The sequence below is a fragment of the Acanthochromis polyacanthus genome, chromosome 18, assembly GCF_021347895.1.
Source record: "Acanthochromis polyacanthus isolate Apoly-LR-REF ecotype Palm Island chromosome 18, KAUST_Apoly_ChrSc, whole genome shotgun sequence".
NCBI lineage: Eukaryota > Metazoa > Chordata > Actinopteri > Pomacentridae > Acanthochromis > Acanthochromis polyacanthus.
The window spans coordinates 23,397,336-23,413,039 of NC_067130.1; the positions used below are offsets into that span (position 1 = coordinate 23,397,336).

The 15,704-nt window shown below is 41.3% G+C and overlaps 1 protein-coding gene across 1 annotated transcript in view; it reads right to left on the reverse strand.

Moving 5' to 3' along the window:
* Positions 1-2,029: 2,029 nt before the first annotated feature.
* Positions 2,030-15,704, reverse strand: part of uap1l1 (UDP-N-acetylglucosamine pyrophosphorylase 1, like 1) — a 45,472-nt gene continuing 31,797 nt past the window's right edge. Inside the window, exons 3-9 of the mRNA XM_051938385.1 lie at positions 12,358-12,533; positions 12,109-12,281; positions 8,509-8,702; positions 5,814-5,954; positions 5,523-5,708; positions 3,045-3,111; positions 2,030-2,918 (exon numbers count right to left, since the gene is read on the reverse strand). Of these exons, the coding sequence (XP_051794345.1) occupies positions 2,832-2,918; positions 3,045-3,111; positions 5,523-5,708; positions 5,814-5,954; positions 8,509-8,702; positions 12,109-12,281; positions 12,358-12,533 (1,024 nt within the window). The 3' untranslated portion in view covers positions 2,030-2,831. The remainder of the gene's footprint in view (positions 2,919-3,044; positions 3,112-5,522; positions 5,709-5,813; positions 5,955-8,508; positions 8,703-12,108; positions 12,282-12,357; positions 12,534-15,704) is intronic.

A 15,704-nucleotide genomic window follows, 5' to 3' on the forward strand; every position in this document is an offset into this window, starting at 1 on the left:
AAGTGATGTGTGCAATGTTGCAACTTAGGACCTTCCAGGGTAAACATTTCTATATGTTAGGAAAATCTGTACTACTAACCTTATTTCTCTACTGGAAAGAACTCTGGCTTACCATCTATTGCTTTCAATGTGCTGTATATATATAAAAAAAAGATGATTCAACTTTTTCCATTGGTGCCTTTGAAGAAGAGTCATTGCTGCTGTCTAAAATGTTATTTTACTAAAACATTTTTTTTCTGCATTTATTCTCATTTTTTTACTCCACAGAAGGGGTGTCAACACTTTATGAGATTAATGCATATTTTAGTCTTGCAGCCAAATATTTTATTATTTAGTGTATGTGTGTGACCATCACCAGCCCTTCCTGAAAGCTAAGCTGACATTCTTTATTACAATTCCCCGTTAAGAGTCAGGGAGGGCAGTGCTACAACTCAGTGGTGACGTGAAGGGAAACAAAGGGTGGACAGGACGAAACAGGACAGACAGGGACAGGGACAAGCAAGCGGTGTTATTACATCTGAAGAATATCAGGTGCTGTGTTATTCCTGACTATTAATTACCCATCAATAAGACAAGACAACACACACACAAATAAACCCCAGAAAAACCAAACAAACAAAAATAAATAAACAAATGAATTGATAACCAAACGGTGCTGAACACCATAGTTGTGGGTGTCATGTCAGTATAGAGTGGAATAGGCTAGAAGAAGATACTAGAGAAAAGGAGAGTGGGTTTAGTGTGAGTTTAGACTCTGGAGAGAGTCTCAGCACATTCTGGTGGGTCCCATCACTTCTCAACAGTGGAACTCGACAGGAGCTGGTGGATCCTGAACAAACATGCACATGCAAGTGTGAAGGACTCTGAAGTCCAGAACAGCTATCATGGCAAGGCAGGGCCAGGCCGACAGGGTGCCCTCCCCTCCAGGCCGCAGGAGCCACGGGGCGGTACCCCCAGAGAGCAACCAGGGCCACCGTGTACCACACGGACCCCGAAGACAAGAGGGAGCAGCTACCGACAGCCCAAGCATGCCAGAACCGACCCAGGCAGCCCAGGGCAAGAGGACCCACCCGCCACCCATGCCCCAACCCCACCCGCCACCCATGCCCCAACCCCACCCGCCACCCATGCCCCAACCCCACCCGCCCCAGCCCCCACCAGGACCCCGCACCTCACCAAAATGTAAAAGAGGCAGTCTGGTGTGGATCCGGCCCAAACATTTTTATCTTTAAGAACAACTTCAGTTGAGTGAAGGCAGATTTGGGTTTCACACTAAAGGTTCGGCAGCTAAAAAGATGTTTGATGTGCACTTCCTTTGCTGTACCACAGCTCAGGTGTTTTTCCCCACAGCTAATGTAGGCTGAAGTTTTATTTTGTCAGTCAAAAGTGATGTTGTAAATAATTAATTTACAATATTTACAATAATTAATCGATTAACTGTCATTAACTTAATCTATTTTGAAAAACTGTAAATTCTGCAACTTCTTAAATGTGAATGTTTACTATCCTTTCTCCTACGTGACAAACAAATATTTTTGGGTTATGGGCAGAAGCAGACATTTGTCATTGTGGACTTGGGAAACATTGATCAACACTTTTACCATTTTCTGACATTTTTAGAGATCAGACAACTACAGATGAATGGATGGATGTCCTTCACCTCTGCAAACAGCCAGGTAGTAAGCATCCAGCTCCACGTCCTCCTGCTTCTGCTCCCTGGAGGCCTGGACACATAGGGCAGCACAGATCTGACAATGGATCATTCCTTTCAGGCAACATCAACATGTTATTGTCACCGTTTGAGTGAAACAAATCAGAGATGGTGTTGACCTTCATATTTAAATTGGCAAGGTAAATGCATATACACAAATAATACAGTTGTGTGTTCATTTTAATATTTAAAATTAGTCAGTTACATTTAAATATTTACTGAAATATTCCAGTATTTTTCCACTATGTATGTATGTATATATATATATATATATATATATATATATATATACATACTGCAGAAAAACTAGATATTACAATTACCTCCAGTTCTATGCATCCTTTATACACAGATGATATTCTATCACATCTTGAATGTAGAAATTTTTACTGAACATAATTTTCCCACTTTATTCTTTACATTTCACTTTGTTTAGCTTCACTGCCTTGTAGCAGCTTTTTGTGTGCATATGGCTGATAGAGGAATGAACGAAATGTTTAAAATTGAAGCCATGCTTATTTGGCAACGTCTGCTCTTGTGCAAGTTATATCACAGTCAGTTTTCTGTCTTCCACCATTCATTTAATCTGCCTTTGCTTCTATTCCCGATGTTTGAACAGATTATAAGCAATCGCTTTTGTGATTCACAACTCCAAAGCAGACGCTTTCTACAGCAAGTTTTAAATGCTTTTAACTTTCTTTACATGGGTCAGTCCATTATTGAATACTCAAAACTACTTCAATACATTCATTTATTGAGGAAAAAGATTTAAATAGTAGAATGAATTCACAAAATTTCTTTTTTTGTTTTTACACTTAGATTTTTTATTATTATTATTTGTTAGTGAATCCAAACATTTTATTTAAAAAAATCCAGACCTCATACTTGATCTCTTATTTGGTATGGACAGATTGCATCACATTGAAGCTTAGCAAACTGAAAAGGGCATTAAATGACATCGTAGCTTCATATGATTAGAATCACATTTAGCTTGTTTAGAAAATGGTGCATTCTTGGTTCGAAACTACTCATGCACATAGATCCAGACTTTGGACATCTGAGTTACACAATGTTGAATTGTCCGCTGCAGTCACACAACACTCTCTGAATCAAAAAGATGCTACTGAGCATGCAGCTCTTTGGCCCTTTTTTTATCCAGAATGAAGGGAGTTGTCAGTGTCCTCCCTTTCAGCAGCTGCTCCAGACCCTAATAGAGAAATGAAATGAGAGTTAAGCATGACCAAGTACAAAATCACATTGTGCAATTGTTGTCCAGCAATAGTGAATACGACATGCTTTTCCCTCCAGTAACAATCTGTGTTTGTGTTCTCACTTCTCCAAAGTATGAGACCAGTGGTGAAATCTCGAATTGTGCCGGAGTACTGTCCTCTGCTGATATACTGCAGGGAAGACAACACATTGTTAAATTTCAAGGATAAGTTTTGATTGTTGTTCTAGTGATAACAACATGTACAGACCAATACATAAAAGTCAATATTTCTTCATCAGACATTTTATATATATATATGAATCGTTGACTCTGTACAGCACCCATTTATTTTGATCTGACTTGAAAATTGCATCTGTTGTATATCTGAATTTTAAATTACTTTTAACTTTTAATTTTTTCTTATTTGTGTAAAATAATGTAACTAAATGTAATCACGACTTGTATTACTTAAATTAAGAAAATGTAATTAAATCAAATCTAAATTATTTGCTAAATATATTTTCACAATTATTATAGATCTAATAGCTGTTTTATTGCAATTTTGGCCGCAGTCAAAGTGGCTGAGAAGTAAACTGAGCAAATAAATCTCTCCAAAACTCCAACTTTTCTTTATTTCATTTTTCTGTTTGTGTAAATTCCACACTAGTTCCAGCGCCTACCTAACAGGTCAGACTGACTCACTGAAAGTTTGATGTCCAAGTCTCAATGAATGCAGCAATGGTGTGCAAATGGAAGAGACAGCCGCAATAGATAATTGCAACAGCTGTGTGGCCAACCACAAATACCACAAAGAGGAAAGTTTTAAGCCTTAGACAGAGGTGACATACACAGACCATGACATGTTAACAGGACCTGAAGTTTAATTTGTTGTTTACAGTGTTTTCTTTCCAACTCATTTACACACGTGGACAAAATTGTTGGTACCCCTCAGTTAAAGAAGGAAAAACCCACAATTCTCACTGAAATCACTTGAAACTCACAAAAGTAACAATAAATAAAAATGTATTGAAAATTAAATAATCAAAATCAGCCATCACTTTTGAATTGTTGATTAACATAATTATTTAAAAAAACAAACTAATGAAATAGGGCTGGACAAAAATGATGGTACCCATAACTTAATATTTTGTTGCACAACCTTTTGAGGCAATCACTGCAATTAAACGATTTCTGTATTTGTCAATGAGCGTTCTGCAGCTGTCAACAGGTATTTTGGCCCACTCCTCATGAGCAAACCGCTCCAGTTGTCTCAGGTTTGATGGGTGTCTTCTCCAAATGGCATGTTTCAGCTCCTTCCACATATGTTCAATGGGATTCAGATCTGGGCTCATAGAAGGCCACTTTAGAATAGTCCAACGCTTTTCTCTCAGCCATTCTTGGGTGTTTTTGGCTGTGTGTTTTGGATCGTTGTCCTGTTGGAAGACCCATGACCTGCGACTGAGACCAAGCTTTCTGACACTAGGCAGCACATTTCTCTCCAGAATGCCTTGATAGTCTTCAGATTTCATCGTACCTTGCACACTTTCAAGACACCCTGTGCCAGATGCAGCAAAGCAGCCCCAAAACATTACTGAGCCTCCTCCATGTTTCACCGTAGGGACAGTGTTCTTTTCTTCGTATGCTTGGTTTTTGAGTCTATGAACATAGAGTTGATGTGCCTTACCAAAAAGCTCCAGTTTGGTCTCATCTGTCCAAAGGACATTCTCCCAGAAGCTTTGTGGCTTGTCAACATGCATTTTTGCAAATTCCAGTCTGGCTTTTTTATGAGTTTTTTTCAGCAGTGGTGTCCTCCTTGGTCGTCTCCCATGAAGTCCACTTTGGCTCAAACAACGACGAATGGTGCGATCTGACACTGATGTACCTTGGCCTTGGAGTTCACCTTTAATTTCTTTGGAGGTTGCTCTGGGCTCTTTGGATACAATTCGAACGATCCGTCTCTTCAATTTGTCATCAATTTTCCTCTTGCGGCCACGTCCAGGGAGGTTGGCTACTGTCCCGTGGGTCTTGAACTTCTGAATAATATGAGCCACTGTTGTCACAGGAACTTCAAGCTGTTTAGAGATGGTCTTATAGCCTTTACCTTTAAGATGTTTGTCTATAATTTTTTTTCGGATGTCCTGGGACAATTCTCTCCTTCGCTTTCTGTTGTCCATGTTCAGTGTGGTACACACCTTTTCACCAAACAGCAGGGTGACTACTTGTCTCCCTTTAAATAGGCAGACTGACTGATTATGAGTTTGGAAACACCTGTGATGTCAATTAAATGACACACCTGAGTTAATCATGTCACTCTGGTCAAATAGTTTTCAATCTTTTATAGAGGTACCATCATTTTTGTCCAGGCCTGTTTCATTAGTTTGTTTTTTTAAATAATTATGTTAATCAACAATTCAAAAGTAATGGCTGTTTTTGATTATTTAATTTTCAATAAATTTTTATTTATTGTTACTTTTGTGAGTTTCAAGTGATTTCAGTGAGAATTGTGGGTTTTTCCTTCTTTAACTGAGGGGTACCAACAATTTTGTCCACGTGTGTACATGAGCTTCAGATCCTGCAGGTTGTACAGTATTTTCATCTGACCTGGCTGATGGAGGAAGGGGATTGTCATGTTCATCTAGCAGTGTGGCTCCAGCAGATGTGGCCCAGCGGCAGTGTTGAGCCAGCAGAGAGTTTCTGGCTGTGATTGGACTGTCTTTGGTTGCTCCGTCTGCATTTTTCAGGGGGGAAAACTCATCCTCCCTCACAACCTCAAATGCAACAAAATTCCTTCCAAAGACAGGCAGTAAATATTTTAATTGACAGTACACATACATGTTATGATCAACCTACCATTCTCTCTGTCAGTATATACAGAGCTAAGGGCATCCGTACCTTGAGAATCGGAAGACATCAAAAACAAATTTCTCCATCTTTATACCATTGGGTTTGGTAGGTTTGACTTGGTTGCCCCACGTGTCCACAAACGGTACTTTCTTAATAGCAACATGTTGTTTCAGTTGGCCCATAAATTTCCTGTAAAATGAAAAGAATCAGCAGGAAACCAAAAACTTTTTACAGCACTGAACAAAATGTAAAATCATGTCAAAAGAAAACAATATAGACGGCGTATTGTCCAGTGGGAAGTTCCACTGCTGCGTCATCAAAATCTGCCACTTGTTTTTGAACCAACTTGTCAGACTGCTAACCAATCATCCACTGAGGACAATAAACATGCACATAAATCACAGTCAGTCTAACCAGTAGTTTTAGTGCTCCAATTAATGCTAATAAGCTGCACTACCGTAGCACTTTATTTTGTGATATTGCAAATCTATGTGCAAAAAGATTTCAACATCTGGCAGAATATAGCACTCTGAACAAGTCATGAGTCTGCCCACCACACCTGGTATGGTCCGATTCATAACCACTATGACCTTCTATGTAAAATGAAATACATGGCAAACTTGAGTAACAAATGGTCACATCAATAATTCAGTTCATTTGTTAATGAGCACAACAAAAATCTGCAAGAGTAACTATTTAACTACATCTGGACACACATTGGAGCTTTACTTGGTTAAAAATTTCAAAGGTGCTCGCTCATACATCCATCCATACTCTATACACCGCTTTATCCTCACGAGGGTCGCGGGGGGTGCTGGAGCCTATCCCAGCTGACTCGGGCGAAGGCAGGGGACACCCTGGACAGGTCGCCAGTCTGTCGCAGGGCTACATATACAGACAAACAATCACACTCACATTCACACCTACGGGCAACTTAAAGCTGCTGTCCGGAGTTTGAGTCACAGCGTCTCCCAAAACACTGTTGGTCCCTCCCTCCCTCTGATTTCGCCCCTTTATTTGTGCACGCGCGCAGTACCTGAGAGGGGTGCCCGGAGTGCTGCAGCATCTTGCCTGTTTTGCTGTTTTCCACTCTTCTACATTTAGTACATTTAGTAAATAATAAAGGAATTACGTTAGAATGCTGTATTGAGTCTAACTTGTCCTAATACCAAAATAACATGAATCTGCTAGGACGAACGAGTAAAGTTTCAATATGTGATTACACTCGTGTATCCCTCTCGATGACGTTGTTTATCAAACTTAGTGCATTTACGCGTGTATATGTGTTACATTGTTTATTTATTTCTATCTAGAGTTCAGAATTGCATGACTTCTCTGACGAAGAGTATGTCCCAGACGCCCCAACATCTTCCTCCAGAGGTCGGGCATCTAAATGAAGCCATCAGGCGGGCTATGGAGGCCGTGGTCAGGGAGCGACGCGAGCACCCCGAGCGAAAGAACGTCCTGCAGTCTCTTGGCCTGACAAGCCGTGGGATTGGTAACTTTTCTGGAAGTTGCTGATCCCTGATGCTCTCTCCTCCACAAGCAAAACAAATGTGCGCGCGGTTGCGTAGTGCGTAGCTCGCCCACCTCTGCATGGGCTTGCTTGCTGTGCGCGTAACCGTTGATTGACAGCATGACAAAGCTGAAGCTCGAACTTGATTGGTCGGCAGCGACCGGCGCTTTTTGGAATAACATGGGGGTCTATGAGAGGAAGGCGGAGCTCAGGAATAAATTTTCATATTGTGTTATACTAACTTTATATTATAGTATCGAACTAGACTAACACATTTAAGCTTTGTTAAAAAAATGATACATAAATTGAAAACAAACGGAAACTCCGGACAGCAGCTTTAAGAGTGATCAATTAATCTCAGCATATTTTTGGACTGTGGGAGGAAGCCCGGAGAAAACCCACCCATGCACAGGGAGAACATGCAAACTCCATGCAGAAAGATCCCAGGCCCAGGCCAGGATTTGAACCGGGGATCTTCTTGCTGCAAGGCGAAAATGCTAACCACTACGTCACTGTGCAGCCCTTTGCTGCATCTCTGAGCAAAACCTATAGGATTCAGTTATCCTGTTGAACATTGAAAATAAAACAATGATCTATAATTTCTAACTAAGTTTCCGACATAACCTCTCGGATTTCAGATCGCGACAGGTTTTGAAATGTCCACATAACAGGAAACTGGGACAGACTGGTTTCCAGTGCAACACATCTTCTGTTTTAAGTGAACTGCATAGCAGATGGAAGTCTGAGATTCTGAGAGATCTGAAAGTTTCACTAGCTTATATGTCTAATAATATTGTTTTCACAAATGCATAAGTGAGTAATAGTTTGAACCCAACACCCACTGGCAGGTTTGAAAGTCATGTAAAAAAAAAGAGTCAAGATTTACTAGTCAAAAACTGTATTAACAAAACGGATCATTGGATTTTCAATTTTCGGACAGTCCAAAATGACATCTCCTATGATAATGCTCTATCATATGATTTAAATGTATTTCACAATGAATATTTACTGAAGCAGGACTTTAAAAACTCATATTGCAAATCCAATTGCGATTCCCATTGAAAAATCTGAATTACATGTCTCCAAATTCTTCAGCTTTAGAGCAGATGTGCTTAGAACTCACAGTGAACAAATCTCTGCTCTTGTACTCTGAAATTAACGTCCAGACTGAACACAGTTCAGCTTACTCTTTGTCTTAGATCAATGTAATGCTGTGCTGCGTCTTACTCGGTCACGTCCTGCAGGAAGGTTCTGGTAAAGAAGTGATTGCAGATGTTTCCAGCAGAGTAGACAAATTCCTCTCCAGGTCCCCTAAGTTCAGTCATCTCTGGCTTGATTTCGCTGTACTCCACCACCTGGGAGACCCCTCGCACTCTGCAAACCACGCCCACCGGCTCTGCAGGATATGCCTTCTCCACCACCTGATGCAGGACAGAGTTTAAAAACAAGAAAAAGAAGACACAGTCAGGGCATTGTGTTCATTTATAGACAGCCTAGCCAAGCTGATCTAGGGATTGCATAGATATTCGTAGGGGGAAAAGATATGTACACCAATCAGGCATTACATTATGGCTACCTGCCTAATACTCTGTTAGTCCCCTCTTGCTGCCAAAACAGACCTGACCTGTTGAGGCATGGACTCCACTAGACCCCTGAAGGTTTGCTGTGGTATCTGGCCCCAAGATGTTAGCAGCAGATCCTTTAAGTCGTGGAAGCTGTAAGGTGGGGCCTCCATGGATCGGACTTGTTTGTCCAGCACATCCCTCAGTTGCTGGATTGGATTGAGAGAATTTGGAGGCCAAGTCAATGCCTCAAATTGGTTGTTGTGTTCCTTAAACCATTCCTGAGCCATTTCTGATTTGTAGCATGGCACATGATCCTGCTTACAGAGGCCACAGCCATCAGGGAATACGGTTTCCATGAAAGAATGTACATGGTCTGTAACAATGCTTAGGTAGGTGGTATGTATCAAAGTAACATCCACATAGATGCCAGGACCCAAGGTTTCCCAGCAGAGCATTGCCCAAAGCATCAAATTGCCTCCAACGGCTTGCATTCTTCCCATAGCGCATCCTGGTGCCATGTGTTCCCCTGATAAGTCACACACTCATCCACGTGATGTAAAAGAAAATGTGATTCTTCAGACCAGGCCACCTTCTTCCATTCTTCCATCCTGCTTCATGGTCCAATTTCGATTCTTATGTGGGCATTGTTCGCACTTTTGGCAGTGCACAGGGGTCAGCATTTGCACTCTGACTGGCCTGCAGCTATACAGCCCCATACACAAACTGCGATGTACTGTATATTCTGACACCTTTCTATCAGAACCAACATTAACTTCTTCAGAAATATGCACAACAGTAGTTCATCTGTTGGATCGGATCACACGGGTCAGCCTTCACTCCCCATGTGCATCAGTGAGTCTTGGCTGTCCATGACCCTGTTGCCGGTTCACCACTGTTCCTTCCTTGGACCACTTTTGATAGACACTGACAACTGCACAGAAGGAACATCCAACAAGAGCTACTGTTGTAGAGATGCTCTAAACTCAGTTGTCTAGCCATCATAATTTGGCCCACGTTAGACACACTTCAATCCTTAAAGCTCGTGTCCGGAGTTTGAATCGCAGCGTCTCCCAAAACACTGGTGGTCCCAACCACCCTCCCTCCCTCTGATTTTGCCCCTTATTTGTGCACGCGCGCAGTACATGAGAGGAGTGCCCGGAGTGCTGCAGCATCTTGCCTGTTTTGCTGTTTTCCACTCTTCTACATTTAGTACATTAGTAAATAATAAAGGAATTACATTAGAATGCTGTATTGAGTCTAACTTGTCCTAATACCAAAATAACATGAATCTGCTAGGAAGAACGAGTAAAGTTTCAATATGTTATTACACTCGTGTATCCTTCTCGATGACGCTGTTTATCAAACCTACTGCATTTACGCGTGTATATGTGTTACATTGTTTACTTATTTCTATCTAGAGTTCAGAATTGGGCTATGGAGGCCGTGGTCAGGGAGGGACGCGAGCACCCCGAGCGAAAGAACGTCCTGCAGTCTCTTGGCCTGACAAACCGTGGGATTGGTAACTTTTCTGGAAGTTGCTGAGCCCTGATGCTCTCTCCTCCACAAGCAAAACAAATGTGCGCGCGGTTGCGTAGTGCGTAGCTCGCCCACCTCTGCATGGGCTTGCTTGCTGTGCGCGTAACCGTTGATTGACAGCATGACAAAGCTGAAGCTCGAACTTGATTGGTCGGCAGCGACCGGCGCTTTTTGGAATAACATGGGGGTCTATGAGAGGAAGGCGGAGCTCATGAATAAATTTTCATATCGCGTCATACTAACATTATATTATAGTATCAAACTAGACTAACACATTTAAGCTTTGTTAAACAATGATACATAAATAGAAAACAAACGGAAACTCCGGACAGGAGCTTCAAGCTTGCACTTTTTTCCTGCTTCTAAACACATCAACTTTGAGGGCAAAATGTTCACTTGTTGCCTACTATATCCTACCCAGTAACAGGTGCCCTGATGAAGAGATAATCGGTGTTATTCACTTCACCTATCAGTGAACAGAATGTTATGCCTAATTGGTGTACATTCCCTTTTCTTTGAAGAATTGTGTTAAACAAACAACATGTCTCACAAATAAGAAGAATGTATATGTTCCTTTGATTCCGAAAGGAAACTAAAGGTTTTCTGACAAATCTGTTGTACTCTGTGTATTCACGTATGCTGAGCACTGTATCTCTATTTCAATAATAGATATTGAATTTAATTTATTTTAGTTATTATCTGTCTTATTTTATTTCATATTATATCTTTTCGAGCTTCCTCATTACATGTGTTACATAGGACAGTGTTTTAGAAGTCTTTTATTGATACCTTGACTGTGGGGGTGGGAATGGAGTGCATTCTTTATTTTTGTAAAGCACTTTGTGTTGCATTTTGATTTGTATCAAAAGTGCTATATAAATAAAGGCTGTCTGATTGATTGATTGATTATTGCATTTTGTTTTTGTAACCAATCATCTTTTTCAGTGTTTATCTCCTGTTCTTCGCTCATTTTGCTGCTGACATCAACACTGCGTCACTGTGTCACACTGTGTCAGCAAACTTTGCAGTGTGTAAATTAAGTTTGTTTTTTTTTGTTTTTTTTAAAAATCTGTTAATCTTAGAGCCCTTAAATGGAAGCAAAAATGTTGTAGCATGATGTGTTTCAGGTCATTTGTCTCACCATTGTGCATGCACACATTGCAATGTTGATGCTGAAACAATATATTATATGACCTTTATCTAAATAATTATTTGTGTAGGACTGTTAATCAATGAAGCACATCATTGTCTTTTAGGACATATCTTATAAAATTAAGCCGTTTGAACCAAAGAACACCTGATGCCCACAGATGGACATCACAATGTCTGGATGTTTTGGAAGATGTTGCTATCAGGGCAACAAGTCCATACATACAAATCTGCAGTTCTTACTGACAGCTCGATCATGACCAAGATATTTTAGGGTGACTTCAGTATGTGAACTTGCTCTTAAAACTATTTCTTCAGATTTATGATGAAACAATGTTGATTTAAAAAAAAAAACCTGTACTGCAGCTTTGAGACAATATGTGTAGCTATTTTTTTCAAATCTGAAAGTAAAAAAAATATTTAGCCACCTTCAGTATTCAAATATGTAATTGCTTTTTGTTTATATAAATTGAATATCTGAATTTGTTGAGGGGAAAAAAGCAAACAGCTCTGACAATACCTTACTATTCCTTTGATCTGGTGTTTATATCTGCTGCGTGCTACTGTGTTACTGCACCTTGGCCCCGCAGTCAGCCCCTTTGCTCACACAGAAGCCAATAAACATGGGGTCGGCCATCTTGACCAGGATGTTGTCCACACAGTATACATGCAGGTACTCCACTCCCCTCTTCTTCATGTCCTGCAGCACTTTATTGTCCAACAGTGCCTGGTAAAGACCTCCATTACCATCTGAAATCAAAGTACTGGTCATTTCTTTCACTGATGTGTGTGTCTAGGTCTGCTGAACGAGCTTGCAAGCACCTACCTGGGGCCATAGCTATCTTCCCTTTACCCTGCAGGATGACTTTTCCATCAAAGGTCACAGCTGGGATCATCCTCTGCTCAAACATAACGATGTTTGATGGCTGCAGACCAAAGTAGTTGTTCTCTTCAAAGAACTTCTCAGTGGGAGCCAGAGTGAACTCACTGGTCATTATGTACCTGAAGAGGTGCAACAATACAGTCAAAAAGCTACATGTTTGTAATATATAGTCTTTACAATCTTGGTGACATCTATACCTTACATCACTAAATTAAACACAGTCACAATTTTAAAATCTAACATTATTAAGAGCTGCTAATAATCAGAATGTTTCTATTAACAGTGGGTAAGCTGTATGTGAAAGGGGTCTTTCGCTTCTTTTAGCTTCTTTAAACTGAGTTTTGGTTTACAGCCTGGAGGTTTTCTGTTCTGGGTCATTCTCATCAGGGTTGGTCTCAGCTGCAGTGTTCAGACAGACAGTCTGAAACTAGTTAGCCAACCTTCAAGCATGACGTAACCCTAAAGAAATGTTTTTGCACTTTTACATTTTTTAGTAACAACAACATGGCCAAGAAAACGCTGTTGCCACCCGTGGGGACCTCATTTTAGGTCCCCACTGATATAGCAAATAGTCAGGTTGACGTCCCCACTGGTATAGATAAACAAGCCCACACACACACACACACACACACACACACACACACACACACACACACACACACACACACACACACACACACACACACACACACACACACACACACACACACACACACACACACACACACACACACAATGTTATTCTATCATTGTGGGGACATACCATTGACTCCCATTCATATCTAACCCCTAACCCTTACCCAGACCAAAACAATGCCTAACCCTAAAGAAACATTTTTGCACTTTTACTTTTTCAGTAACAACAACATGGCCAAGAAAACACTATTTAAACTTGTGGGGACCGAAATGAGGTCCCCACAAGTGACATTGTTTTCGGTTTTCCTACAGTTGTGGGGACATTTGGTCCCCACAAGTATAGCCAGAACCTGACCCCCCCCCCCCCCCCCCCCCCACACACACACACACACACACAGATATAGATTGTTGCTAGAGGTACGGACCCGTACCCGTAGCCTGTGGACTACGGATACGGCACTTGCCATTTGCCAATCAGATACGCGAGATCTGGTCACGTGACTCCTGGTAGACGCTAGCTGTACGGACCCATAGCATTGGTACGACAGGTACGGACCCTAAACCTGACCCTAACACTAACCCTAACCTTAACCTTTGCTTACCTTTCAACAGTTTGCAGTGGTTAGCAGCTTCTTGACTCGCGAGACTCGCGTACGGGTCCGTATCTGTCTGGCAAATGGAAAGTGCCGTACCCGTAGCCTGTGGGCTACGGATACAGACCCGTATCCGTAGACACTACCTTCATGATATGGATGTGATCAGGACAGGACTCTGATCATCCATGTAAAGTTTCAGGCAGATTGGAGCACGTTCAGGGCATTTACACAGCATTTGAAATTTCATGGCGAAGGATCAAAATTCCAGAGGCCGCCACGGACACGCCCTTTGACTTTGGAAAAAGGGCGTGAGGATTGTGGAGTGAGATGCTGTGAGATCGCGAGATTCTGCGAGAGTGACGAAAATTCAACATGGCGGCCCCCAGCTGCTAGATTAGAAGTAAACAAATCGCCGTTTTCTCGACTAATTTATATTAAAAAAAACAATCTAAGTAGCCTGCTCAAGATCGCAGAAGTAGAGCTAAAAGTGGAGGACCTAGAGAGATTTATCGATGACTGCTTCATCCGGTGCTCGATGGAAGAACCAGCCACCCAGACCCCAAACCCAAACAAGAGGAAGAAGGCCAACTCCGCGACTGACACACAAGACCTGCAGACCACGGATATCCAGGTAAGTGTTCTCGAATCTATTAATAAAAAACTCGATATCCTTGGTCTGCTTCACCAGGAGATTAAGGACCTGAAGGCAACCCTGGAGTTCACTCACCAGCAGATAGAGGACCTGCAGAGAGACAACTCGGAACTCCGGTCCACACTGACAGCTGTCACTTCAGAGGTGAGTACACTTAAAAAAGAAAACAAAACCCTGAAGGAGACCGTCCTGGACATTCAGTCGAGGAGTATGCGGGAAAACCTGATCTTCTCTGGCATCGCTGAATCCACACCGGATAATCCAGAGTCCCTGGTTAAAAACTTCATGGTGTCATCGCTTAAAATCCCTGCGGATATGGTCAAAAACATCACTTTCCACCGCATCCACCGGCTCGGACCCCGAGGAGGAAACCGCCCCTGTCCTATCGTCGCAAAGTTCGAGCACTTCCAACAGAAAGTGCTTGTAAGGAGCAAAGGACGGGAGCTGAAAGGTACGTCTTACGGAATGAATGATCAGTTTCCCAGAGAAATAAACGAGAGGCGCAAAGTTTTATACCCCATCATGAAAGAACACAGGCAGAAAGGTAAACGGACTGCACTAGTTGTAGACAAACTATACATAGATGGGCAGCTATTTCGGGAAACTTCCATTACCCCCTGGCTCTTCTAATAATAATAAGAAGAATGATAATAAAGACTTAAACACTTAGTATACCACTTATTAATTTAGTTTAGAAAATGTAATTAAAAAAAAATTAAAATCACATAAATGTAAATGTGTCACCCTCCCTATCTACACTTCCCACTGGAGAACCCCCTCCTCCTACTACTTTTCTGTCTCTCCCGCTCTATACGTTTCCCTTTACCCCTCTCCCCCTCTCACACACTCACCCCCCTCATTTTCACTTACACCCTATGTACCCCCCATGTTTATTGTGCTTCTATGTTTTATAATGTGTTTGTTGATAATGTTTCAGGCAATGTTGTGCTATTATATAATGTATATATAGATCCTGACTTGCTATGTACATTGCTCTCTAACACCCACAGGTCACAGACAGCAACAAACAGCTCACAAGGACACACACAGACGATATTCTATATTGCTACTTATTCAATGACTGAACTTCTCTCTCTATGTTCAAGCAGGGCTGTACGCTTAGCTTTTTCACTAGGAGCACAGGTGCTCCTAAATGAAAAAATTTAGAAGCACAGAAAAAAATTTAGGAGCACTATGAATTTTACATGTACATATGCATGTGTATTTTGTAATTAGTTTGTAAAGAATTATTGTTTGATTTTGTTCTCACAAAAGAAAACAAAACTTTCACCAATATGGCTTCCTTTCATTTGGAGTGTGATTGGTCTACTGACTTCTTTCTTTTGTCATATTTTCCATTATCACTCAGATGGCATTGTGTTACATTTTTCCAATTTCCAAGCAAA